Here is a 27,342-nt window from a genome sequence, read left to right on the forward strand (position 1 = left end):
TTTTCGTCAGATGTGGAGGCATGTCTGCGGAAACAGAATGCTACTGACGGCGATTATAATATACCAACTGGAATAATGAGAATATTGACCTGCTATCACCCGTAGTCAACATGGATATAATTGTGTCAACAACACACAATTATAAAGGAGCAAGTATGTGTTGTTGTTGCACGTTTCAAACATTGTACCTTTAAAATTTAAATAGCCCTGGACGAGGTAAAGTTAGGTTTATTTGAGGTGATAATGCATTATTGGGGGGAGTGGAAAAGTTGTTAAGGTGAAGGAGTACACTAGGGTTTACGACCTCTCCCGGGACAGACCAGAGGAGCTGTGGTGGTGAACCTCGGCGCTGTATTTGCCTGAAATATACATATATTCGAGATTACAGGTATTGTCATAAATTTTTGTGTATACGCCATACAATCACATTGGCATAGTGGATCGTTTCAAGTTAATTTACATGAGTAAAGGTGCTAATGTTAACATTTGTATAAAGCCCAGGCAGACTGTGCCTGAACGCTTGATGTTGACTTCACTCGGTGCTGTATACATTTTCTGCACCAATTGATTAATTAACCACTGTATTATATTCTGATGTTTATTTTAAAATGAAATTATTATCAATACAGTATGCACCCTATGATTCCAGGTTCGGCCTCGACACTTGTTGGACATCTGGCCCCCGATTCACTTGGGGGGGCCGATGGAAAGTGTGTCGTGATTTTTGTGCATTTGGTTTTGATACTGCTGAAAGGAAAGTCTTCTTCAACCATTTCCTGAACTAAATTGACACCTGGTGATAGATTACTACCTTCTCTCTGATTTTTGGGTGGAAAATGGGGGCTAGTATTAGCTTGGCCAAGAGCAAGTGAGAGTTGGGAATATCTGATGATGAGTGTTTGCCTGATTTATCAGATTTCAGGCTTCAGATTTTGCCATCATGCAATATAAAGTCACAAGGCTTAGTTTATTTTTACCCTGACTAGGGTGTGATGGGGACAATAACAGCCTGATCAAATCCTTGTAATCTGTATCTGTAATTATACAGTCGGAATCATTTTCGGTGACTCATAACAGTCAAGTTACTCCTTTCCTTTGTCCAGTGTCTTTTGCATCGGTGAGAAAACTCACTCAACATTGGTGGGGGATGTACCTGATATACAGTGGCGCCTCGATTAACGAATTTAATTCGTTCTGGCACCGAGCTCGTCATGTGAAACTTTCATCTTGCAAAACAACAACAACACTGTCGTCAGAGGCGTCCGAGAACCAACGGGAATGCTAGGAAGCACCATGTGGTTTGCTCGTTAATCGAGCGAAAGCTTGTCAATCTAGACAAATTTTCTGCGAGTGGCTCGCTTGTTGCTCAAAATGTTCGTAACTAAGAGTCACTCGTCACTCGAGGTTCCACTTATTGATGTATCATCAGTTATATCAGATCATATCCCTCAAGATTCTCGTTATATAAGCCACAGATTATTTTGGTGGCTAAAAACTGGTGATGTTCTGTTCATCATGCCAGTGGTCAGCTGTATGATTTTTAGATTTGCAGGTACCAAGTAAATTGTAATATTTTAGGAATGCTGTGAAAAAGGGTTGAAAGGAGGTTGGGCATAATAAAATAGGTCATAATATACTAAGATTATTTTGGTAAAATTCCTATACAAATAAGTGATATATCTATGCAATAGAACACCAACGCTTGGATGACCAAGCACCTGATAAGTGCAGTAAATTCAGCCACATGCATATTTTGGGTAATATCTCAGCAAGGGTTGCATCTAAAGATGCAGTTGTGGTTGTTGTAGATAAATGTCACTTTTTCCCATCCATACCATAGATCATTCTGAAAAGTTTTAAATTGTACTGTACTTTTATATTCAGTTTGAAAACAAAATCTTCTCTCAGATGTAGAAATGTAGGCAATTTTGCCTTGAGCACATTCCCTCTCCCAATCACTGCTGTTGTTTTTGGTCAATTGGACATCTTTCATTGGAATCTATTCCCTTGGGATCTGCAGAATATGTATGTGAAGGAGGCAGGCTCTGAGTTTATAGGAAATGTAATTCTGAGTAGGATATGATGCTGCTCCTACTTCCTTCCTGCTCCCGCATCACTAGCTTGTGCTTGGTTGTGATGTTTTGGCTCTAAGCCAGGATGTATGTTGGGGGGTCAGTATTAGATTCGGCAGAGTTAGTACTACTGCCTATTGGTGGCATGGGAACAGTGTATGTTGGCTAGGATTGGTCTATCGGTGATTCATAGCCTGTCATTGGATATCATTCACATATCGAACCTTGGCTTAATAGTACTTTCTACAGGTACAGGTTTCCTAGCACCTTTATATGATCCTGCTAGGATGTCGTCCCTGTGGTGCTGGTATCATGTCTCTTTATCTTCTCTTTCTCTCTCTCTTTTTCTTTTCTCTTTCTTATCTTTCTTCTTTGGCTTCTTTATTATTATTATTATAATTGTGTTATTGCCGTATTATAGTTATTATTATTATTATAAGTTATAATATAATCAAAATTTTTACAGGTGTTTTTATATAGGAGAGGTCTGGAGGGAGAGACAAGAAATCTTTTTGACTGTACGAAGTACACAAACCATCTTTCTTCATCATGGATGATAAGCATGTAAATGACGCTAGTGCTCACAAGAGAATACTCATCGGCAACCTTCACAGTAGCCTCATGCCTGATTCACCAGCCTCTATCTCTCAAGTTATGACACAGTATACTGCCACAGGACCTACAGGAAGCAATAGCCGGACTTCCTCTTCACAATCATCCTCCTTACAATTATCCTTCTTACAGACATCCTCCTTACAGACATCAGAATTTTGTGAGTTATCAACAAAACTTGATAGAGAAAGCTTGATGAAGGTTAATTCCATGCTTGTGCAACCATCTCGGTACTTAGAGGACGTGCCAATCTTTGGAATTGGTGAAGCTGAGGGTGAAGTGCCACACACTGATCTTCCTGTTGCTAATATTGACTTAACAGCGAGAATGTCAATCCTTGGACTTCCCTCAAATTTAGAGGGGAAAGGTGAAACCAGTTCAGGAATTTTGGCCAGTGTAGTAGATGGAGGCGAGTCAAAGGAAACCAAGATGGATTTATTGAATTCTGCTCCATTTTTAGTGAGTGAAGAGGGTGTGATGTTTCAGTGCTTCCCCATTTCTGAAAAGGAAGTGATTATAGTAAGTTTGAATGATAGTTCTTTGATTATAAATGACTCTGTTGCTGGCCATTTGCCTGCTATATCCGAGTCAAATTCTGGAGGCAGTTCATCCCATTTAAGAATATGTCCTCTTAATAATACCTCCACTGAAAGCAAAGTAGGAGATGCAGAGAAGAAAGTGAATATCTCACTAATACAGCCTATGGATGGAGCCATCTCTGGAACTAGCAGTCAAGATGTCACTTCATCAGTTATTCTCTCCAGTAATGAACATGAAAGCAGTTACAACACACCCGCATATGACATGACTCCATCGTCTGTGTTAATGAAGAACTGTGCATCAGGTCACATAAAACATGTAGGAAATACTGTCATTAACTCACTTCCTCACGTTCCAACGAACATTGTACAATGCAGCAATGTGGCTGTAAACCGTAAAGGGAAATTAAATTGCATGGCAGAGGGTGCTAAAGAAAGCTGCCAGAAAGAAACAGAAATAACTCATGCAACAATATATACACCATTCCTGCGAAAACCACGAAATTTGGCTGCAGATTCAGAAGAGCAGATGTCTTCTGCGGGATTCAAATGCTCCATGTGTTCTGATATTCTTCCGTGTGCTGCCACTCTCAGGCACCATTTAGTTAAGCAACATCAGCAAAAAGACATCAAATCATTCCTGGTAAGGCTCACATTGGATTGTGAATAACATTTAAAAAAAAAAACATTTTTACTTTTAAAAACATCCTTGCTTTGGCATTCAGTGTTACCCATAAACATTTTTCCAAACAGAAAATATGTGGCCACACACTTTGAGTTTTTTTTACTTTCATATCCCCCACTCAATTTACTTATATATAATCCATGCACTGTTAAATCCAGCCCTGGGAGATGTCTTAAAGACACATTCATTAAATACTTGAGAGCTACTTTGCTACACTTCTTTTATGCATTTACGTATACGTACTTGATTATAACTGTACAGTATTTAGCTTTTCTATTCATTTGTGAAATATTAACCTTGTGTAATATGAAAAGGGACAAATCAATTCACAGCCTTAAAATCAATTTGACTGAATATCTGAAAATAACACAAAGTTGTTTCTTGTCTGCTAGTGAATTTTATGTGGCCATTTTCAGATGCAGTTTAGCACACATTTAGTGATTCACAAATATAAACTTCAAAGAATTTACAGGGAAAATGGTTAGAAGTTGAGCTTTACAGCTCCATTCAATATAGAAATAAATAAGTCAATTTAGTCTCTCCAATGACCTTAGAATAAACTGTTTTAGAAGTGAGAATGCTATCAGAGAACCTATTCAGATCACTGCAGTGCACCAATATTTTATATCCTAATTCATATTTTCTTGTTTTAACAGTGTTTCCTGTGCAAGCATGAGTGTTGGAGTGAGAGTCAACAAGATTGGCATCTTCGAGTCCATCATGGCATTAAAAATAAGGCTGTAGCTTGTTTTGTGTGTGGTGCTCAGTTATCTACACCCACCGAGCGCAAAGCTCATGTACGTAAACATCTTGCTACCTTGACATGCCCAAGTTGCTCTCTCAAGTTCTCAGCACAGCATCAGTTGGTTGCACATGTCAAGCAGCACCTCGAGAAACTACGGCCACACTGCTGTCTACTCTGTGGTGCTAGATTCAGTCATGCTGGCACTTTGCAGGTGCACTCGTGGCGGCACAGACCTCAGAAGTGTACCGAGGAAGGGTGTCGGCACGTAACAGAAGATGAGAGCTGGCTTGTAGTTCATCTTCAGAATCAACACACATTAACAGGCAGACAAATCCAAAGTATTATTGCTGTTCGAAATGCTTCTGATCATAATATGGATCTATTATTAGGTAAATACTCATCCTTATATGAAATCCCTTCAACTGGATTGAGTTCATATAATTCTGAAAAATGTTTTACTTCAGATGACTTAAAATCCTCGTCCACTGGAGGTTCTGCTGGCCAGTTAAAGCATGCTGAAAGTGAGAGATTAACCTCATGTTCAGATCAGCAATCTCAGGCCGCAGTGGATGAGGATTGCAATATATTTAAGGATGTTGTGAACTGTTTGGTGGAGACTGTAGCAATTGTTGAAGAGGAGCAGAAGAAAGGCTTGAGAAGAGAAGAGGAGATACTTCAGAAGGTTACAGAGGAAGGACCAACCATGCATCGATGCGGTTTATGCAATATTTATCTGCCTTCAGCAGAAGAACTTGCTGCACATAAATCTGGACACAACCAGGTACAGTACTATATATATTTATATTGGTACACTACTAATTAATAAACAAGGAAAACACTATGTTCTTAAAATTTAAGGGGCAGCTTCTGAGCTGTCATGAATAATAATAATAATAATACAGTATTACCTGTATTAATATTTTATTTATAACAAATATTACCAAAGGTCTGATTATAATGTTTACATAGAAATACCACTAATCATGCACAGGACATTTTATTGCATTGATTCCACAAGGAACATTTAAATCAATCTATTATATATAGCCTCCTCTATTATAGTTGCCAATGAAGTTTCTCGTTGCATCTCCTTGCCTAACTCCATGTTAGCCCTCAGGGTCCCTTCGAGTTGTTCACCATATGAGTCTATTTGCTTGTTTATTTCTTCAAATTTCTTACTCTTCATTTTCCATGCCTCATTATCCTTTACTAGTTCCTTGATGTGTTCCTCCTGCATCCTTACCTTATTAGTCAAGCTGGTAATTTCCTTACCTTGCTGGAAAATACTTCCTTTAAATTACAAAACTCAATCTTGAGACCTTTATTTTCTTGTTCTAATTTAATGACCTTTTCTTCATCATTCTTTAGCATGTCCTTCAATAATCACTAACCTGCCAAGAAAACCACCTTTCATTACATCTTGTTGCGAGAAACCTGCAAAACATTCCCTTGATGGGGTACTGTCCTCCCCTGTGGTGGCGGCCATCTTTGTTGACATTCTGTTGTTATGAAAGATCAACTTTTCTAGCCAAGACTTTGCATTCACTAATGCTTATTTCTTATCTCTTAGTTTATTTTCAAATTCCCTTCATGTATACCACTTGCAACCCTCACCCTACTCCCCACAACATAGATCATTTGAATTAATTTAATTAATAATAATAATAATAATAATAATAATACTGTAATTAATAATAAAAATAAAATAATTTGAAGTAAGAGTGTGTGTGTGTGTGTTGGGGTCAGTCAGTTGTACCTAATAGACAAGAGTTTCCTAACAAGCCAAATTTTTGTGAAATATTAAATTTTCCAAAATGTTTCTTATGAAATGATAGTTTTCATTGTATTGTATATTATTGCAATTTTATGTTATTTGAGTCAAAGCTAACATAGAAATTTTATCAAATGTATCCTAACCTAATACACACACATGTGCGTGTGCACACAAAGTTAGTAAAATTCTTTGAAAACTGTAGTGAAGTAGTATATCTTTTTTCAGGCAATCATATGTTTGAAATGCCAAAAGTCTTTCCTGAGTGTGAAGCAGCTTAAACGCCACATGACAGTCCATAATTCACAAGAGGGAAGCAAGGATGAAGCAGAGAAACATAGAGGCAAGTTATCTTGAATCGTAAATAGCTATTATAGAATATATGATTAGATAGAGTATTTGTATCTGATGTCAACTTCAGTTTTGCAATTATGTTTTGGTTAGTTGAAATATTCCTTTTGCAAAATATACTTTATTAATTAGCTACAGCATTTTTTACAGTTCCACATGAGTATCGATGTCTAGAGTGTGGGAAAATATGTGCATCTGAATCGGCTCTCAGTCGGCATAGGGGCACACATGCACGTTCTCTTGGGCGACATCAGTGCCAAACCTGCAAACGGCGAGTACGAACTCGCAACCAACTCACTGAGCACATGGCACGTGTTCATAAAGTAAGTAAAAAAGTTGTCGTGTAAATTATATATTACTAAACAGTCATTTACCGAGGCACTGTATAAAAAACTGCCATCATAGGACAACGCCAAGGGTATAGTAAGTGGAGCCTGTGCTATTCTGGTCAATTTCAGTATTGTATTTAAATTCATAGATGGAGAAATGCTAAAAAGTAGAAGATAGATTATAATGACTCGTCCCTTTCTGGGAGCACCTCATTAGCTCCCCTGAGCTTATGTTGTTAGTATATTGAAAACATATTAAACAAAATCCATAAATTTTCTCACAAAACTGGAAAGCAAACATTTCAACAAAGAGTCAAATGGTATATCTGAGAACTTGCTTTTCCAAGATATGAATCCTAAAAAACCTCCATGAAGACCCTGAAGACTGTCAGTAGGACTCATGCACAGACTTACCTAACAGTAGCCTCTGGCATAAAACTGCCATAGTCCTTAATAAAAGCCAACAACAACTTAAACTGCCATAACCTCAGCAGTTTCTTTTTGTCATTTTGGACATCAACTAATAAGCCAAATCAATGCTAAACACACCAGATACTGTATCAATACAAACTACAAAACCATCTTGGGTAGAGCAGATTAACTTTGCCATACCTTCTCATCTTTTAGCCCAATCTATTTTTTCACATTTTCTCCACCCCATACCTCTTTCCTACCCTCTCTTACCAAATCCTTTGGTCAAGGAATCTGAGCCATTTATTCACCCCAAATCTACATACAGAGTACGGATTAATTTTGGTTAGTCTGAGGTTTGTAATACATTACCATGTTGGTCGCTCTGTGACAACATGAGTTAGACTCTCCATTGTCTTCCTTATCCACCTTTTGCCTTGATAAAACCATTTAGAAATAGCCTTATCAGGGGGAAAGGTTTCAAGAGCCTAGTACTGTATATTGAAATTATCCTGGTGGTCCAAATAACTCGGGATCCTTTTCCTGAGTGTTGCACTATACTCAATGTAAATTTTTTTACCTACATTTCTACTCTCAATGGGAACAATTCTCCAGAGGGTGCCACAGCCCAAGGCTTGAACAAGTTTTATAGTACCAATTATAAACTGTTTCTTTGTGTTAAGATATGTAAATTTGTGAAGTAATTCATAATAGTTAAGGAGAAAAACTGACTAGCAACATAAGTTCCCAATGCAAGATAAGGTTTTCCAATATGGCCACTCAGTGGCTTCTGAAGATGTTTGTTATTCACTTTCCAGACATATATAGTAGTGCTTTAAATATCTAAAGAATGCGGAGAGGGATATTTCCAAATCCAGATACCAGTTTTTTAATTCTGAATTTATTTAATCCCCAGATTAATCATGAATCAAAGAAGCTGCAATGTCCAATGTGTGATAGAAGATTCACGTCAAAAATTCACCTTGAGTCGTAAGTGTATTACAGTACAGTACTCAGTAATGGGTTTCAATTGCATGTAAAGGAAGAATCTGTCAAATTCCACTTTAATTCATGAAAGAATTTATACCATTAATGTGTATCTTGCACTCAAACTTCATGCGAATATATATTCATTGAATTATAATTAACTCATAATTAAAAGGTATCCATATTCACCCCCCAAAAAAACTCAATGTAACCTCAGGATATCTTTATTCCACTTCTTGTGTGTATCACAGATTGATTTGTGAACCTTATAACATTAATGTATGATATCCTGACACAGTCTCCTTCTTTGATCTTACCCATACATCTTTGTTGTGTGTATGTATGTATGTTTCAACAATTAAGTTGCACGAGTACTGACTGAGAAGATATTTGAAGTTCTTCTGAAGAGCCGGGTGTCGTGTGTAGCCACTGGGCAAACATCCCTGGTTGGGATGTACAGTTCAAGGGTTAAGAAGTTGTTCGCCAGTGGGAAAAATAGTTGTTTACTGAATATTTCATTAGTGAACACTTTGTTGTGTGTTACACATCTCACTTGTTAAGTAACGTTTTCTTGCTTTCTTTGAGTTTCTTCATTTTATATTAAATTTATGCTTAACATTTTTTCTTTATAAGGCATTTATTGGCCCATGGGGAACGGGAGCCTCTTTGGTCGTGCGACAAGTGTGACCGGAATTATGTCCGTCCTCGCAGTCTGCAGCGGCACATGGCAATGCACGATCACAAATATGTGTGCAGCACTTGCAATGAATCCTTCAATTCTGCTCATCGTCTGTCCGTCCATTCCAGAATCCATGATCCCTCGCACAAAAAAAGGTGATATAACGGAAAAATAACATGTTCTCTTTGGATAGATGTTGTTGTACAGTATCTTGTTCATGTACAAAGAAACCTCAATACAATATTAGAAACAATATATATTTAAAATAACAGTGTCCATTATTATCTTTATAACATCTGCACCAGTAATTTTTCTTCAAACTGTGAATACAATTATGCATTTTTCAGGTTGTCTTGCCCAAAGTGCCCTCAGCAATATGCATATGAAAGTCAGCTGCAAGTGCATATGCGAATCCACACAGGTGAAAAGCCATATGTGTGTGAAACATGTGGCAAATGCTTCAAGCGTATACAAGTTAGTTGGGTTGTTATTATAATGTACTTGTGTGCAGCTAGAGGTCTGCAATGCTTCTGGTCATACAGTTTGATCAGTCCCAGTTACCGAGGTATGCCCTGCTGTATACCAGGTCAAGCAGCACGCATTTTTGTTAATATCATGCACACAGTTAATTTACCCATAGTTGCAGTTAACAATACCTACAATTAACTACAGTCTATAGCTGAATATCTAAAATTAAAAAACCCAAAAATAAAATAATAAAATAATATTCAAAAGAATATTGAAATATTAACGTTGTTATGAACTTTCAAATAATGTTTGGAATCCTTAATATTTTGCCGCTTTATCGCTTTCATTGTCTTTTAATTAGAAATTTATGTCAAGTGTTGACTGTATTGATGCTCTCATCACTGTGGGGCCCATGCATACTTCATACAATTGCCTTGTCAACTTAAATTTCCCCTGCACATGTTCACATTTCACAACTTAAACTGTGCCACAAAAAGTCATTCCTTAAAAGCCCTGCTGTCGCCTGGTGGCAACTGGGAGTGTTGAGGCAACTATTAGTCGAGTTGCTTGGCCTTTTCATTCTTTAATCATAGATGTGTATGGTTTTGTTGTCTTTACTCAACTTTTTGAGCACTTCAGCTTGGTTGTGGGTTGATTTTTGGTCTCCATGTGCTCTTCGTCTCTTTGAGGAGGTAGGCCAAGAAAGACTTGGAAGGAGCCTAATGTTTGTGAGCAGCTGTTTAGAGTCGGTGCTCTCAAAGTCCTGGCCGCTACTGAAGTGCTGCACAGAAGGTGGTGCTCATTGCACTTAATGCTCTACTTTTTTAATCTTTCCTCTTGAAAATGGTCTTGTCCATATAGTTGCAAGTTCTGTACTATTATGATTATAGGGATAAAGAGTGAATTTAATTATTTAATAACTCATAAATTCTAAAGTACAGTGTGTATTTCTAAACTGAAAAATAGGAAGGAAAATTGCATATTTTATGATGATTGTAAAATGACTGCATTTATTTTTTCCTCGCCGTAATTCAGCAATGCCATGCGCACCATCGCATGATACATGGAAACCATAAAGAGACTTGTGTTGAGTGTGGAAAGACATTTGGAGACAAGACGAACTTGTTGCGTCACCGCCTTATGGTTCATTATCACCTCAAACGCTGGGTAAGAAAAAAATCAAATTAAGTCTTTTCATATGAATATATCATGTGGAAAAATGTATTGTATATTATTTTGTTTTTAGCAGACAAAGTGTCAGTATTATCTTCCAGAATTAAGTCCCCTCAAATGGTCCCATAGCCTATATGACCTATTGAGGACTCATGGCAGCCACCACTCCACTTCATGATAGGAACCATTTGCAAGTGACTTGGTCACATATTAAGAGATGGTAGCCAATGGTGAGCCATACTCAAACAACTATTGAGAGAATTAGCTCGCTATTATACAATGGAGCAATTCATAATGCAAACACTTCCTGCAATGAAAATTAGAACTACTGTACCAAGACTACTGTACCAAGCTATAAAATGTACAGAGAACCTTTGTTGCCAGTATAAGTTATGCACTACTGGGATTGTCTTGGAGCACTCTAAGCTATACTCCTTGGAATTGATACAAGATAGATATTAACTATATTCACACACGGTAAATACTGGAAGGTCAGGTTTCAAGCTGGCACAATATTGTTACAACACATTACAGTGTTGTAATATGATGGGTAATGTAAAATAAATCTAGAGTAAAATCAGGGCATCTTGAACACAATTGAAGAACACTGTGAATGCTGTAAGTCCACAATTCTTCGCTTTCCGGCCAGTAAATATATAAAATATTGATTGAGCAATAGAGGAGTTATTACACTTGTCTGGTTGTGATGGCAAAAAAAAAAAAATCTTCATTGACCAGGCCTTCACCATGAAAGTATTGCATCAGGCTAAGCTTCAGGGGGTGAAACCTACTTTTTATTAATAATTTGTGCTTGCAGGAGAGGAGTTTGAGAGTTGTGGTTTGTTCTTTTGTATAAAAGAAAACTGGTTTTCTCGGTAGTGCCTTGAGTAACACTTATCACTATTTCCTTTCCCCTAGATATATGACAGGACCACTTGCAAAGAGCCCCCCCCCCCCCTCTCATTATGAAGAGGAAATTACAGGAATGAGAGTAGTCTGTAAAGTGAGTCCTTGGTGGATCATATAGGAGCGTCTGTGAAAGCATCCGAAGGACATGCTCAGAGAAAAGAATTTCACTGTGCTCAGTTCTTTGGTGTTTCTGTGCAGCAATAAATTGAGTACTGAATCCCTTAGATTTGGTTGACTTGTGGTCTAATTATTAATATAATTAATGACATATTACAACTGATAGCATTAGATGTTTAATGTTGGGCTTCTACTGCACCACCAGGTGTGTGGTGTCTGTGCACAAAGCTATGCATATTCTCAGGACCTCAGAAATCACCTACAGAAGCAGCATAGCCTCGAATTTGAACGACTCGATGGAACCAACAAAAGATCCCGACATGAGGTAAGTGTGGTCATAGGAAAATACTAATGAAATATTGTGTGTGTATGTAATCACCCAAGTGTATTGTTGTTATAGGATGAGAACTACACTCACAGCCTCTTGTTTTACTTCTGCTCTTTGTCATATAAATTTTTGAAGTTGCTATTGTTTTGACATACCTGGTTGATGGGGTTCTGGGAGTTCTTCTACTCCCCAAGCCCGGCCCGGGGCCCAGACTTGTCTTGTGAGAGTTTGGTCCACTAGGCTGTTGCTTGAAGCGGCCCGCAGGTCCACATACCCACCACAGCCCGGTTGGTCTGGCACTCCATGAAGGAAACAATCCAGTTTCCTCTTAAAGATGTCCACGGTTGTTCCTGTAATATTCTGTAATAACATACACTACCTTCTAATTTAATTTATTTCATCTGTCTACCACATCTCCCTTACTCCACCAAAGTTATCTTCTCTGAGGGGATTAGTGATTCTTCCTCTACAAGTTGACTCCTCTTGTGTTATCGTGCTTCTGGGTAGTGTGGTAGCAAAGTAGTTTAGGCAGTAAGGGGTCGGTGTTTGTCTTGCCGAGATGCTTTTCCTGTGCCTGGCCTTCCTGCTTGTCTGCAGGTGGTTTAGGTGGTCATTATGCCTCACCTCCAAAATTCTCATTGATAATGCTAAAAATAGTTGTAAAAAAGGAAACTGGGATAGGAATTTGTATAATATTTCTTTGGATACTTGTAGTAATGTTAAATCTCTGTGAGTACTTCCTATATTTACATCTTGCAAGATGGCTTAGGTATCATAATTTTTAACTGGTTTTGAATATTAAACAACATGATTAAGATGTCAATCTTCAATGTACAATTGTTAAAAACAATGTGCTTGTTCTGTAAAGAGTATGTGCTTTTTGCAATATTTAAATGTTTCTGAATTAACTATACATATGTTTTGTCCATTAAGCATATGAGTATCACATTCTCAAGCCTCAATTAGATGTATCAATGTTTATCTTTGAACATTATTTCAGGTTTATGTTGTGCCCGAGTTGGGAAGTCAAGACCTGAGTCAAGCTGTTCAAAGAGCAGTAGAAAGTGTATGCGCTCTAGAGCACCGGAAAGTGCAACAAGTTCTATGTAGTACCTCGAGCAGCCTGAAAAAGTCCAGAAAGACCGAAATTGAAAATTCAGAGGATGTTGACAACCCTGATGATCCAGCATTACTTCATGATAATCCCTTAACCATTGCATCTCTTGTGGTTAATGATCCCCCGCCTATCAAAGAAACTGCTGTGACTGCTACATCTATATTAGTTCCCTCTGCTACCATAGCAATTCCCACTGTTATTGAAGCTAGCCACATTCAGACAGAAGAGAAAACTGGTCAGACTGCAACAACAGAAAGAGAGGTGCAGGGCTTTGTAAGATTGACTGGGATAAATTGTGTTGAGTGTGGAGTCGAAACTACCACACCACTTCAGTGTGGCCCGTGTGGTGCATTCATGTGTTCACAAGCACACTTGGATATTCATGCTGCCTCAAATCACCGTGTGATGTTTCAGTGTTCAGTTTGTGGTGTGCATTATGGAAGTCAGGGAGAGTGTGTGGCTCATGTTACTGCAGCTCATTCATCACATTTGTTGGCTGTTCAAGGAGGTGCAACAACTTATCTTCCTCAGCAACCTTCTCAGTCCATTCAGATAAACGGTGGTGGGACCTTACCACCACAACTGTATATGCCTCTTGCCCATTCTCAGCCAGTGCCACAGGGTCTTGTGCAAGTAGCAGGACATTCACACCAGGTCCCCCTTGTCATTGCACCAGCCACAGCCAATGCAGCTGAACATCAAATAGAAACCAATAATGTAATTCTCCAGTATCCAAATGTCAATTCTCTTTCAGCAAGCTTTCCCATTCTGCCTCATTCAGCAGTAGTAGATTCTACCAGGAATCCAGGAAAGCAGCCAATCTTTACCATGACTGGTGTTCTGTCTGGACATCAACAAACACTGCCAAGAAATCTGAGAAAAGATGGTCATACCCTAGATAAGCAGGAGAAGCAGCCTGGGCCGTCAGTATGTGCCATCACGTTTCCATCCAGTAATGATGGAGGCTTGATGCTTCCAACAGGCGAAGCCTCTTCCATAAACTTCTCTTCTGTGCAGAACATAACTTCACTTCCTACCATCTTTCCTCGCACAAACAGTAATGGGGAAAATTCCACTTTTCTCATGGGAGATGTGAGCATCAACACACAGACAAATGACAGTGAACCTGTTTTGTTAGTGGGTTCACTACCTTTCAGTAATATATCAACAGGATCCCCAGCTGTTTTATCTCAGCATAAGGTGAGGAGTTACTCATTTATTAAAAATTGAATTGACAGGAATGATTCATATCTGTAAAATATTGAGATTAAGATAGTGGGGCTTGTGACATTAAAAATTACTTTTAATATGTAGCGAAGGTTTAGGCTTCGACAAATTGCTTTGGTAGTGTTGTATGTATTACAGAACATGTGTGTAATGTCATCTGTATTGTTATAATTATTTAGAGATAAAATACCAATTGACCCCTGTTTACAGTGGCAACACTACAATGGTGAAGGAAGGGAGGGGGAGGTAATTATTAGGGGAAAGTGCCAGGCCCTTACGACTAGGTATAGCACTTGAAAGGGGTCAGGATAAGGATTTGGGATGGGACGAGGGAAGGAATGGTGCCCAACCATTTGGATGGTCGGGGATTGAATGCTGACCTGCATGAAGCGTGACCTGTCGCTCTACCGTCCATCCCAAGTAGTTGGGCGAATGAAAGGAAGGGAACTATCGGATGAAAGTGCCAAGCAATTACTACTACTGTATACTGTATTGGCATGAAAAGAAGGAAAAGTAATAACATTTAGGTCCATTCTGGATATTCCTCAATACCTCAACTTTCCTGCTTTTTGTATGTGTAAGTTGGGTATTAAAGTTATTTTCTCTGTCTTTCAAGGATGGCTGGTTTACTTGGCTATGATACCACTACAAAATCACATAGTTCTGTAGTCTGCTATATTTTTCAGCTTCCATACTGTTCATTTAGGAATACTATATCTTATTTCACTGTTTTGTATTATTTTCTGGGCATTTGTCATTCAGTTACTCCTTAAGGTTAAGTTCTGTTGTCTGAAGGATTGGATCATGTAGTCAGGCATAGCAACATATTGGCATTGGTGCCATTGGGAGGTTTACCATTGGAGATTATATCCATTGTTATATTATTTTCATTCTTTAGAAATTGTGTTGATCTAAATCAACTGAAATCTTTTGCAGTAGAGTATTTGTTATCCTAATTCTGATTTGCTCTACAATTGAATTCATTGTTTTGAATCTATTGGCTAATTAAATTAAATTTTTCCAGCAATGTAATCTTAGCAATCAGACAAGCACATCCGTGGCCAGCGTCCTCTTAACACTGGCAGAAGCTTCTCCCAACGGGCCGGCGGCACCACTTGTGCCAAGTGATCTGCCTAGAGTTACAGAGGAAGAAGTCAAGCAGGACTCTCCTATTATAACCAGAAACATGCCTCTGCAGAAGACTTGGGAAGGTTTGTCATTTCCAGGAACCATTAGAGACTTAATTCGAGAGATTTTCATGCATTAAATATGAAATCATACTGTAGTGTATGGGATAGGTTGAAATAGTGCGGTAAACTAGGGAGTATACACATATTCCTTGCATGGCTTCAGAAGTATTGTAGTAATCAGGTGAAGCCTTAAAGGTAGGGTCAGGAGCTCAAGCTTATTTCCCACAAGCACAGCTAGGCGAGTACAGGTAGCGAAGTATGTGGCACTAGCTAAAAAGACTGGAACTATATTGTTTTTCAGGCAAAGTATTAAAGTAAGATACAGTACAGTAAATTAAGGTTTTGACATTTATAGCACTTAAATTTTCCAAAGTTGAGTGACTACCATAGTTTATAAAAGCTCCAATGAGTGATTCATTGCAATTTTTACTGAAAACATTTTCAGCATGGTATATATGGCATATTTCTTTGTCAGAGTGAAATAAATATTGAATAATATTATCTTGCAGAAGAAGAGCCTAACACTGGGGATGGCTCGAACCTTCTTCAGTCTTTGGTAGAACTTCCTGTTTCAGCTGAGGAGGGGAATCCTTCATCAGGTTCATCATCTCTTCCTAATGTACAGGTTAGGAGCTCAGCCCTTGAGTTGCAAAGAAATATACAAATTCTTATAGATTAAGGTATTATTTATTTTCTTCACTGAATGCCAGCCATTTTCTAATGGTCTTTGTATAAACTGTCCTTTCCAAAAGTCAAGTCTTGGGTCCTGTATTCTCATTTATCCATCCTATGGCTTTGTGGAGTGGGAGGGAAGTAAATTAAAAATAGAAAGGTGGAAGTAGTGAAAGCTTTTAAGGTGAGGATATTGCTGGTGCAAGGAAAGCCCTATTAGGACAAAGCAAAATAAAAGTATATGAGGCCAGAAGTCAGCATGCAGGAGTGGCAGTGCCGACTCTAGCACACAGTTTTGAGACAGTGGGGTGAAAATGAAAAATTGCATGTTAAAGCAGTAAAAATGGTTAATTTGAGGATCATGTGTTGGGTTAGGGGAATAGCTGTTATCAAGAATTAAAATCTCATGAAGAGAAGTGGAGTACCAAGGTTAATAAACTGCAAAATTGAGTAATATACTGTGATGGTTTAGGAATATTGAATGAGTGCATGATAGCGGACTTGTGAAGAAAGAGCATTCGAGTAAATTTGAGGGGAGGAAGAAGAGTGGGAAGAAGGTAGATGAACACGGGTGAGTGTGTAAGGAAGTGGGAAGTGGGTGTGAACAACATATGGGAGACTTTAAGGGTGAAAGCTGAGTGGAAGGGGTATGTAAGAAAGACATGAATGTATTTATTTTGTAGTAATCTGTGAGGCTAACCAGATAAGCTGATAATATAACAGATTAACAATACCAATAAGAATAATGTTGACATAATAAAGGCTAGAGTTGTTGTGGATACTGGTGTCAGTTATAGCAAAAATAATCATTCTATATTGCAGGAGTTCAATCTCTTAATCATTACTTAAAGTTAGTTATGCCTATATTTTGCTTGCTCTACAGGTACCTGAAAGTATATGTACTCAAGAGCCTCCGCATGAAGTGAGCGTTGAAATCATCCAGCCTCGGCCACGACGCTCTAAGGCACAGTCAAAAAAAGCAAAATTGCATTGGGAGAAGGCAGTATCACGTACAAAAAGGTATATAGTAATGTACTGAGAGCTAGGACTTGGTATGCAGGCGATGAGTCACAATAACGTGGCTGAAGTATGTTGACCAGACCACACACTAGAAATTGAAGGGACGACGACGTTTCGGTCCGTCCTGGACCATTCTCAAGTCGATTGTCGACTTGAGAATCGACTTGAGAATGGTCCAGGACGGACCGAAACGTCGTCGTCCCTTCAATTTCTAGTGTGTGGTCTGGTCAACAATAGGACTTGGTATGTTTACCGAGAGCTGGGACTCGGGGGTTTAAATTTAAAAAAAAAAATATTTAAAACTTATTTTTTTCAAATGATTTTGGTATCAAAATATGTGTAAAAGCTTATCATTTACTATTAAAATCACTTCATTTTTGTTTTCTTAATGGTTCTTTACCAAATGTATCACTATGTCTAAGAATACTGTTAGTCCCAGATGTTTGCGAAGCTGATTATGATGTGTAGAATGTCGTATTATGTTCGCAAGCTTTAAATATGATATCTTTAAATGTGCTTCTATATTTATAAAGAGCATTCCAGCATCAGCAGCTGATCCAACACTGGATTTCTGAAGATCATAAATTATCACAGCACCAAATGACCTGATGCTGAATTACAATGTGCAGCAGATGAATATTACAACACATTACCAGATATTATAGAGGAGAGTACATATGATAAAAATATGATATACGGTACATATTTATTCCAGTGGAGTTCTGTTAATGATGAAGTTGCAGACCTTTTGCACTTGGCCAAAGCTGCAATCACTGGCATATTTGTGTTATCTTGGTAGATACTTAATCTGTTGACTAGAGTGTAATAATACTTACAGATATTTTATCTTTCAGTAGGATGACTTCCCTATTTTAATGTGTGCTCACAATGGGACACAGGTGTTCATAATACAATATTGTTTGTATTATGAGGTACTATATATTTTGGACATCAACTGAGCAATATTGGAACATATCTAGTTACCAGGATTAACCCATTCCTACTTTCACTGGGTGAAGTGGCATCAGTCTATGAAAATAGGCAAGTGGTATAATTGTATTTGGTGTATTGTATTTATATATATTACTCTTGCAGGGGTGCAGAAGACCAGCCATCCAACAGTGCAGATGTGAACTTAGCGTTCCAGTGCTCAACATGTGGGAAGAATTTTCAGTCTAAAGCATGTCTGGAGCGGCACCAACGCACACATAATGGTCAGAGATTCAAGTGCCAGTTGTGTGATAAAGCATTTACTGAAAAATACAATCTCAAGACACACATGCTGATGCACACACATGAACGTCCACATGTTTGCAACCAGTGTCCCAAATCTTTCAGGTTTTGTATAATATTCTTGCTTTTGCCTAAGAATGTAGACATACCATTAGCAAAACTATTTACTGCAAATGCTACTTTTGGATTCCAAATTCTCGTACACCATAATGCAGCTGTTGAAATCAATTTCCAGCTAGATAATTATTGAAAAGATCAGTCATTATCATTCACTGACATCTGGGACAAATTCTGTTGCAGTGTACTTAATTATATGTAAGGGATGGCATTTGTTTTTTTAGGGCAGGGATGACAATGGAGGGAGCTGTCAAAAACGATTTGCGAGGGATTTAAACTGTTAACAAAAATAGAGATCCGGGTGTGTGTCCGGAGGAAGACGGGTGTGATCCTGTTGACCATTACTGACTGTTGGGGGGGAAAGCATTTGGGATGGTGGTAGAAAAACTCTTAAAGTAGGGTTGATACCCAATCCACAAGCACACTACTCCCACAGTGAGGCATCCGACTTACAGATTGCTTGCTGCATGAACACCACCTTGGGCTCCTACTCTCCTAGCTAACACTTTTAAATACTCTATATTATAATACAGGAAACCTTTGATTTGCATGGAGGTTATGTGAACTTTTGAAGGTCTCTGAAACCTAATGTTATTTTTGCATATTCTATTAAAATTGATTTGTATGATGAAAATCCAATTTAAATAAATATTAGGAAAATAGAGATAGGATCAAGAGATCTTCAAATGTCCACATAACCTCTATGTAAACTTTATTCAACAAAAAAACAGTTTTAACATTAATATAAATTGCTCCCTCCACCATCCAGCCATAAATACAGCACAGTGAAGAGGAGAATTTTTGGGATGGGCAGTGATACCATAATATAATCCCAAAAGATCTTAAAATACAAGAACGTAGCATATATGTGAGCTTGAAAGGCAGCAAAGAACTCTATAGACCTGTAGAATAGCGACATTAATTCATGCCAACTCAGTGTACAGTACTACTAAAATTCAGCTGCGTTCTTAGATATTGGTACAAGTGTTTACATGTAATTACCTAAGTGTAGTTACAGGGGGAAAGACCTATGCTTGTGGTGTCACATCTTCCCCAGTACCATTACCATATGAACAATTATACCATTCTGGTATAATTGTTCATATGGAAGTAAACATTTATCATATAATGCTTTGAAACTACTGTACTGACAGTTTTGGCCTCCATAACCACCTCACTCAAATTGGTCCAACCATCCACCACTTACAAGAGTTCCTACATTCATGTATAGCCACTAGCACGCATAGCGTTTCGGGCAAGTCCTTAATCCTATGTTCCCCAGAGTACGGCCCCGCCAAATCGTTTAACAACCAGATATCCATTTTACTGTTAAGTTAAACAGAGGCTACAGTTAAGGATTTGCGCCCAGTAAATCCTCCCCGGCCAGGATACGAATCCTGGACAAAGCGCTCGCAAAACGCCAGGCAAGCGTCTTACCACTACTCCACAAGGACTGCTAACTCTGTACATGGATCCTGGCATTTGGCGTCAGTCAGACCAGGTGGCTTGGTAGGCCAACTTGGAGTTTGCAAATGCACTATCAGAGGTTCCTGTAATGCCAAATACTGAAGTACTGTACTTAAAAAGCATTTTTGAGTGTTTATGAGCCAATTTTCTGAGTCCACTCTGGACTGGATGTAGCTTTTTCCCAATGTGTCCTTAGCACTAATATGATTTGACAGAGTTTTATTATGTTGCTGTTACTTTCTGCCCGTGGCAGTGAGCCTGACATTTGAAGAAATGTAAAATTTCTTTTTAATTAAATTCTTCATATTTTTTTATGATACATTTCACTATCGACAGGTATATACGTGACCTAAAAGAACATAAACGTAACCATGAAGGATCTAGACCACATGTGTGTAAAATCTGCGAAAAAGGGTTTGTTCGGTGGAGAGATTACACAAGACATTACCGGGTAAGTTACATTCTTGTCGCTTGTGGTGTTTGCTAAATAATATTATCATTCAAATAGGATTACTACACAAAAGCTTCATACAGTACATAAATTGGCATTTTTGCAGAAATTCTCAATATTCATTTTATTATGAAATGCCATAGGATGTCTTATCTTTCACGTATCACTTGATGTTTCAATCATGTGAATGCTTGTACTGTACTTAAATATGAAATGCTGCTGTAATTATTAATACAGTATCATGTTCTCTTTTAGGAACAACATGGTACTCAGCGTCACCAGTGCCAGATTTGTGGCTCTTCGTTCAAACGGCGTTTGTACCTAGAAACGGTTCATATGAGGACTCGTCACCCGCAAGTAGATGAGGCAAGTCTCGATGAGTGATAACTCTCTGGTATATTTCTGGTATAGTTGTTCATATGGAAGTAAACATTCATGTGATGGCATGAAATAATAACAATAACAACATATATGTCAATATTTATTCATAAATGTTCTTAAATCTATAATTAGTATTGCACAGGGCAACTTGTCAGTGGATACAGTCAATAAACAATATAATAACTAGCAATAACATTACTAGTCAATTGTAATATAATTGGCTTGGTCTTCAAAATACCTTTACATGTATAAGATCTAAATGTTGTTTAAAGAAGTTTGGAAAAGTTTGCTAATGAATATCTTGTTTGGCTCTAGAGAAAATAACATCCAGGATATCAGGTATACTGACAGCAACTTATATTTAGGAGCAGTTTTCTTAAATACAGTATTTGGAAAAGAATAAAGACTACTTGATCAGTACATTGCTTCTTCATTTTTCCAATGTAAATATTGTAATATATTTAACAAGCACAACAAAGAAGATTAACAAACAAAAGTTCTTTTGCCAAGGCCAAGCTTACTGTATACATAATAAATAGAGTAAGGAACCTGCTAGGTTCAAACATGTGGCTCTTCATGATTACTGAAGAGTCAAACATCATCTCCAAGATAACAGTTTCATCACCAGTTTCATCAGTTTTCTAGATTCTTTTCATGCATCCATATGCTTGTTCCAAGTTCAGTGTCATGCACTCTGTTATGATCATTGCTTGTGTTTCTCTGCCACAAATGTAACTTACCATCATCTATGTCAGAAGGAAATTACTACAAGTTATGAGTAATGAGCCTCATAGCAGTTGGCATTTCTTTTGTATATCTGTGAATGTTGAAGTGCAGCATCATAGGATAGAGCTTCAAGAATGAGGAGTAGGCAATTGTTGAAGACATTTGAATGCAGGTTTACTGCATTTGGGGTTGCATGAAATATTGATTCTACAAGCCCTGAGATTTACATTGTGCTGCCACCTGTTGGGTGATTAGCTTAGGTAACCGGACTAGGAAATGAGCAGTAAGGAATAGTTTGTCAACAGTCATTTGCAATGCTAAAATGGTTTGCAAAGACTTTTAGATTCTTAGGAATGCATATCAATCATTCTGGGTTGGATTGTGGTTATCTTCTTTGACTTACTAATGTCTATAATGACCCCTGCAGAAACCATTTGAAAAGTTAACTGTTGTGCTGGTCTCAGAATTCCATCCTTCCAGACTGTAATTCTGGTCATATGTCATAGTGGATATTACCTTAGGGACCTACTAAATGATTATACTCAGAAAGGTGTTTTTCATATTCATTCGAGCCATATTTTTTTTTACAGTCAACAGAGGAGAAGAGTGCTCGAGACCAAAGTAAACTAAATAAAAAGGAAACCAATGAAACGAAGGAGACTCATATTTGTAGAATTTGTGGAAGAGCCTTTGCTCGGGCTCGTTACTTGACTTCTCATCTTCGTACACACTCCAGACGTGCTGATTATGTTCGCTGCCCAAGATGTCCCCGAATGTTTACATCAGAACGAACACTCAAGGTTAGTGGTAATTTCCGAGTATTCCATTTAATTGTTTCTTAAGGCAAGGTCTTTTCTGGTCTAGACAGACAAACATTCTGCACTTGGCAGGAATTTCTTCAAACATCTCTGCTGGATAATACTGGTGCTGTGGGAGGTGTTAATGAAATACTAAGTCCAGTTCAGAATAACCTCTAGAAAATTCAGTAATAATCACTACAGTTGTACTTGGCATCACAGGAACTGCAAAGTGGTACTCTTTCATTCAGGGTTTCCTGACTTGAGCTTCTTCACATTCTTCCTGACTAGTTCCCATGTCATTCAAGGCAGGCAGAGTTAAAAATTCAGTTGACTTTCATCCTAAGAAACTTGGTTTCATTATGATGAGTTTTTTCTCTCGAGTGTTGTGCATTTGAAGCTTCTTGGAGCTTTGTTCCAGAAGTGGGGGTGTTTGTGCTGCTGTACGGAATACACTTGGCCACTATGTCATATGAGTGTATGGGAGAATGCTCTGTTTTCTTAACAACTAAAAGGTCACTCCTTAGATTTATTTGTGGCTGTATTGTAATTTTTGATTCAGTCGCCACCTTCCCTCATCCTTCCTCGTCTTGGGCTTAGAGACTGGGCTAGACAAGGGATAGCCTTGACCCCTGTGTCTTGGTAATGAGACCTAATCTTCATGCTGCAGTTTGGGTTGGAAGTGTTGATGATCTATTATTGGTTTAGGCCAATATTTTACCTCTGCATGTTCACTATAACACATATGGCTATTGCTTCTTCTATTCCTCCTGTTTGGTTGAAGGTCATTTTCACCCCTCAGGTGGGCCTTTTCTGTAGTGTTTAAGCTGTGACTTGTTTTGATCCCATTTCTTAGTCACTGTCTCAGAAACAGGGTGCTAAATCACTGATTTGTAAATGAAATATCAGTGATAGAAGTCTAAATTTGCTAAATTTAAAAATCCTGCCTTGATGACTGGCTCATATGGGCCCCCAGTCTTAGGCATTACTAGAAAACTTTGGCTTTCTGATCAATGAGCCAAAATTCCAGCTCCAGTCTTTGCCATGGTTGGGGTTCATTTGAGATACAGTAGCAACATCTGAGTCTGTTCTTGAAGTTGAACAGAACACTTGAAGCCACATACCTTCCTAAAAATGCCTGCGTGCACAGCCAGTGCAGTGATTTGGCTATCCTCCAGATGTCCAACTTCTTTTCTGGTATGGTTTATCTTGTGTGAAACTTCCTGGGCTGCTGGACACTTCTTACCTTTGCTGCTACATCAAGCACCATTCTATAGGATAAGTTAGTTATACCAGATTTATCTTTCCTTTTTGTTTCTGCTACTCCCGATCTTGCATTTCAGTGCAATGTAGTGGGATAGCCGAGAAATAAAGACTTGATTGGATATGCAAAGTTGCTTTCCGAGTAGTGCACTCAGTTGATTCTATTCCGTCTCGTGTTCTTAATCCCCTAATGATGAATGAGAGCCAGCTTAAATCTGGAAATCCAGTGTCATCATTGCTGCCAATTAGTGACAGTCTTGGATATTAGTCAGGATATTAGGATAGGACAGGTCAGGATAAAGGATATTAGTCAACACCACTCCAAGGAGTGCTGGACCAACCGGGCTGTGGTGGGTATGTGGGCCTGCGGGCCGCTCCAAGCAACAGCCTAGTGGACAAAAACTCTCAAGTCAAGCCTGGCCTCGGGCTGGGCATGGGGAGTAGACGAATTCCCAGAACCCCATTAACCAGGTATCAACCAGTCATGTTTATGACACACTGGCAGTTAGAAAGCTACAGTACTTAGTAGTCCCTGTGATATCAAATAGAGCTTGAAAGAACATTGAGCAGTTCTGAATGAACCTTTAGAGGTTAATCTGAGCTAGGCGAGTTGTTCTTCTGTGCATCCCTAACACCAGTATGACCTGGTAGGGAAGTTTGGAAAAAAAAAAAAACACTTAGGCTAACATTCTCAAACTGCATGTCTTTGATTTCAATCCCATGCTTTAAGGCGGAATGTAGTGCAATACTCAGAAAGGTGTGTGTGTGTGTGTTCTACATTACTCGAGTTCATAAGTATTAGGATGCAGTCTCTTGTGGAAACTTTCCATCCTTTAGAGATTGGCTAAATGTAGAATCTTCTGACACTTCAACCAGTCTCAGTTGTTAAGAAACTAATTTGAAAATTAGGTAATCCAAAGAGTGACAGGGAAGGTGTGAGAAATAGTCATGCGGTGCATATCAACCCTTCATGCAGAGATATTTATTTCAACTCATTTGGAGAATGACTTGCAAGGAAAACAGGGTAGTTAAATATTAACAAAGTGCTTTGCAAGGGGGGTTAGAATGATGGACAGAAAACCTCTTTAATGAAAGAAATTAAAGGCTAAAAGATAGTTCAAACCAGATCATGTAATTATAAAACTACCTTAAAGCTTTAGTCATGGTCACCTCCTTGGAGGGGTTTCAAAGAGGTAATAATGTGGTAGATATTAACAGATGTAACATTGCAATCTTTAGAGATTACAATAAAATTTTTAGGTCAAGACTCAAGGTTGAAAGTAAGAGATATGATTGAGTTGGTGAAGTGGCTTGAAGTTCAGGCTAATGTCTGGCTGCTAGTCATTAAAATCTTCAAGATGTTAGTTTTGTATTAAAGTGGCCAATATGACTCAAGATCACTCAAAAGCAAGTGAAAAGTGCACAGGTGACAAACTGGTCAGTGGATAAAACCTTACCAGAAAGAACATTCTCTATACAGGCACAGCACTTTAATGCATAGGCAGTTATGTTTACTTAATATGCGTCAAAGAATTACAGTTGACTTCATTATACCCAAGGAGTTTCATGTTACTGAAGGGAAATGTATTTACTAAAGCAATTGTTTCTCTACACTCTTTGCCAGTGAATTTTTTTTGCATTTTTTCTATAGTCAGAGTTTTATATCCAGCATTTGTAGTATGAAGTTGTAGAATATGGTGATTGAATTGGCTTTTTATTCAATATTTATATATTTTAGGTATCATCAAAATCAATTTTAATCTTTTTATAGGTCCACACTGAAGCATTTCATGACCGGGAGACTAACAACACTGGCTTTAACGAGTCTAATCGGAAACAAATGCCAGTGCAAAGTGTATTCCCTGAACTGGAACAGCCACAGACCAGCAATATTTCGGTTTCTAAACCTAGCGTGCCTAACACAGCCAGTTCTTCAGCGCCAAACACGTCACAATCAATAATGACATCTCGGCTAGCACCACTTTCTTCGTCTGAAGTGGCCAGTCATCTCCTACAACCTCCTTCACACGTTATAACCGAGCATCCATCTCACTGCAGTGGAGAAGAACTAGAGAGAAGTATCCAAGATGAGGTTGTTGGTTTAACCATTTGGCCTCGATATGCGATCTCCATCGATGTGCCTAGAAAATAATGACACTATTAGATGGCAGTGATCAAACCTGTCATTTTTTTTCCACAAGATGCATTATGTAAATTATAAAATATTAAAAATATATATATATATATGTAATATATACCTGTTGTTGTTAAAGATTCGCTACCTGGAACAAAAAGTTCCACGTAACACGGGCTATGGTGAGCCCGTAGTGTCTTGTTTAATATATACCCGATATATAATGTATATGGATGTTCATATGTACACCACAACAGCAGCAAGCAGGGAAAAGAAAGGAACCAACAACCAAGATGGATGTAAATGCACCAAGGGAACTGCCTGTATATCCATTTTTATTACATAAACCCATGTAGGCCACATGAACTTTATATATTATAAAATTCAGGTGGTCCAAATGGGTTTATGTAATAAAAATGGATGTACAGGCAGCTCCCTTGCTACTGAAAAGTTTCTTTCAGAACGTGTTTGTAAATCAGTTGTTTGGAACGTTATCATTTTGTTTGTCGTTTTCTTCCACTTTATGGCTCATATATAGGGTCCAAGCTTCTTCCTGGCTTGCAGACAATTCCTTGTTTTCCTAGGAGTCAGCACCTGGAAACTGCTGAGGAAGACTTCCAATAATTCCTTGGGGTAAGCAAGTAATTATCAAAAGCAAGCAAGCTGTGGTGACTATGTAGCACCTAGCCCTTGGGTACATCCCCGTCCTTGCCCTTTTCCCTTTCCTGTGGGCATTTTGGGCCAAGTGCTGGTGGCTCGTGAGCGGAGTGGGTAGTTGGACAGGATCGTGGGTCATCTGATGGCAGCTGGGCACATTATGGTTAGGGTTATTCAGTTACCTTACATTCATCATTTTTCATTTCTTTCAAGCATTGTTCACCGTTTTGAACCTTTTCCAACCAGTTTTGTCAGTTTTCAGTACAAACTTTTGATCCTTGGGCTCCCTTCACCTTGTAGAGTGGTTCAAATTCTGGCCTTATCTCTCAGGTCAGAGGAACTCTCCAGAAATGGGGGATACATTTCAATCTTCAGTGATGATAGGGCCAAAGGGTTAAGGAATCAGTGTTCCAATTACTTTTCTGACTATTTTTATCACCAACTATCTTTAAAGTAATTAATGGTACGGGTGCATGCATTGCCAATTTGTTTTCCTAAAGGCTTTAGTTAACTGTTGTACAATGTGTTAAATCTGACTCTTTCAAGAGTCTAAAAATGATCTCCAATGCTGTGATTAATGCAATGTATAAATATAATTACTGTAAAATTATCATCTTTCAAAATTATTCCATCAATTATATGTATACACTGTTTACATTGTAAATTTTACTTAAAATGCCAATAAGAAAATATTCTTTTATCTCAACCTCCAGA

At 38.3% G+C, this 27,342-nt stretch overlaps 2 protein-coding genes across 4 annotated transcripts in view; one reads left to right on the top strand and one right to left on the bottom strand.

The window, feature by feature from the left end:
• On the top strand, nucleotides 1–27,340 carry LOC123756796 (zinc finger protein 208). 3 transcript variants are annotated; one of them, XM_045740133.2, is made up of 19 exons: nucleotides 1–153; nucleotides 2,539–3,866; nucleotides 4,565–5,434; nucleotides 6,653–6,767; nucleotides 6,926–7,098; nucleotides 8,432–8,505; nucleotides 9,136–9,336; nucleotides 9,529–9,655; nucleotides 10,685–10,816; nucleotides 12,054–12,173; nucleotides 13,177–14,493; nucleotides 15,545–15,731; nucleotides 16,220–16,335; nucleotides 17,266–17,402; nucleotides 18,498–18,740; nucleotides 20,556–20,670; nucleotides 20,926–21,036; nucleotides 22,368–22,577; nucleotides 25,609–27,340. In XM_045740133.2, the coding sequence occupies exons 2-19, from the start codon at nucleotides 2,622–2,624 to the stop codon at nucleotides 25,987–25,989; spliced, it is 5,874 nt and encodes a 1,957-aa protein (XP_045596089.2). In that variant the 5' UTR covers nucleotides 1–153; nucleotides 2,539–2,621; the 3' UTR covers nucleotides 25,990–27,340. The 3 variants fall into 3 exon arrangements, with proteins under 3 accessions (XP_045596089.2, XP_045596091.2, XP_045596088.2); XM_045740135.2 differs by having other exon boundaries at nucleotides 140–216; XM_045740132.2 differs by lacking the exon at nucleotides 1–153 and adding an exon at nucleotides 237–388.
• The window catches only part of LOC123756797 (beta-1,3-galactosyltransferase 5), an 8,866-nt gene continuing 7,072 nt past the window's right edge, over nucleotides 25,549–27,342 (bottom strand). Inside the window, exon 6 of the mRNA XM_069331915.1 lies at nucleotides 25,549–25,978. Coding sequence (XP_069188016.1) covers nucleotides 25,939–25,978 — 40 coding nt within the window. The 3' untranslated portion in view covers nucleotides 25,549–25,938. The remainder of the gene's footprint in view (nucleotides 25,979–27,342) is intronic.

The sequence above is a fragment of the Procambarus clarkii genome, chromosome 26 (genome assembly GCF_040958095.1).
Source record: "Procambarus clarkii isolate CNS0578487 chromosome 26, FALCON_Pclarkii_2.0, whole genome shotgun sequence".
Taxonomy (NCBI): Eukaryota; Metazoa; Arthropoda; class Malacostraca; order Decapoda; family Cambaridae; genus Procambarus; species Procambarus clarkii.